At 73.2% G+C, this 1,288-nt stretch overlaps 1 protein-coding gene across 1 annotated transcript in view; it reads right to left on the reverse strand.

The window, feature by feature from the left end:
* The window catches only part of SSBP4 (single stranded DNA binding protein 4), a 10,098-nt gene that overhangs the window by 1,672 nt on the left and 7,138 nt on the right, over window positions 1-1,288 (reverse strand). Inside the window, exons 6-8 of the mRNA XM_026038805.1 lie at window positions 1,257-1,283; window positions 1,071-1,149; window positions 39-67 (exon numbers count right to left, since the gene is read on the reverse strand). Of these exons, the coding sequence (XP_025894590.1) occupies window positions 39-67; window positions 1,071-1,149; window positions 1,257-1,283 (135 nt within the window). The remainder of the gene's footprint in view (window positions 1-38; window positions 68-1,070; window positions 1,150-1,256; window positions 1,284-1,288) is intronic.

Here is a 1,288-nt window from a genome sequence, read left to right on the forward strand (position 1 = left end):
CGCCGGCCCCCGCCCGGCCCCCCGCCGGCCCCGCTCACCTTGGGCAGCCCGTCCACGTCACCCGCGCCTGCAAGGACAAGGACRAGGGCGGGGGTGAGCGGTGGCACCGCGCCGTCCCTCTGCCGACCACCCTGCTCGGGTGGGGAGGGGGACGGGACGTGGCACCGCTGCCCGGGACCACGGTGCGRTGGTGGTGGCCCTAGGTGGTGGCGTGCGTGGTGACCTGTATGGTGGCCCYGCACAATGACTTGCATGGTGGCCCTATGCGATGGCCCTGCGYGGTTGCCCTGCACCATGGTCCTAGGCGGTGGCCTTGCGTGGTGGCCCCGTGTGGTGGCCCTGCGTGGTGGCCCCGCACTTTAGCCCTTATGCAGTGGCCCTATACAGTGACCCTATGCGGTGGCCTTGTGCGGTGCCTCTGCACAGTGCCTTGTCTGGTGGCCCTGCATGATGACCCTATGCCAGTGGTCCTGCACGGTGGCCCTGCACAGTGGCTTGTTTGGTGGCCCTGCACACTGGCCCTGCGTGGTGGCCCTGCATGGGGACCTGCGCGGTGGCCCTGCGTGGTGGCCCTGCGCGGTGGCCCTGCGCGGTGGCCCTGCGCCGTGTCCCTGTGCGGTGTCCCTGCGCGGTGGCCCTGCGCCGTGTCCCTGTGCGGTGTCCCTGCGCGGTGGCCCTGCGCCGTGTCCCTGTGCGGTGTCCCTGCGCCGTGTCCCTGCGCCGTGTCCCTGCGCGGTGTCCCTGTGCGGTGTCCCTGCGCGGTGGCCCTGCGCGGTGGCCCTGCACAGTCCCTGTCCGCCCGCAGATGGAGCTCACGGACCGCAGGCCGCTGCCACGCGCGCTGCAGGGCCAGGAGCGTCCCGGGGACCGGGGCCACCAGTGCCCGGGGGGACGCTGCGGTGTCCGGCGCTGGCGCTGCCACTGTCACAGCACGGGGCGTCCCCAGCGTGTCCCGAGGGCAGCTCCGCGGAGCCGCCCGCTGCTCCCCGCGGCCCCGTGTCCCCAGAAGGGACAGGGAAGGGGTCCCGCGGCGAGGCGGGGGGATGTCCCCAGTATCCATCGCCACCCACCTAAGGATCCATTGACGTGATGTGGCTCCAAGGCGCTCAGGCCACCCATGGGCCCCTCAGGGCCGGGTCCCAAGGGGAACTGCAAGGCAAAGAGTGGGTGAGCGGCGGGGGGGTGACAATGGGACCCCTGCCGGGGTGGCGGGGGTGGGGGGACCCTGTGGGGACCCCGCTGTCCCCGGCACTTACACTGGGGCGGCTGCCGCTGGGGCCCAGGGGGG

Source organism: Nothoprocta perdicaria, unplaced genomic scaffold (assembly GCF_003342845.1).
Source record: "Nothoprocta perdicaria isolate Ctin4 unplaced genomic scaffold, notPer1 scaffold_218, whole genome shotgun sequence".
Lineage (NCBI taxonomy): Eukaryota > Metazoa > Chordata > Aves > Tinamiformes > Tinamidae > Nothoprocta > Nothoprocta perdicaria.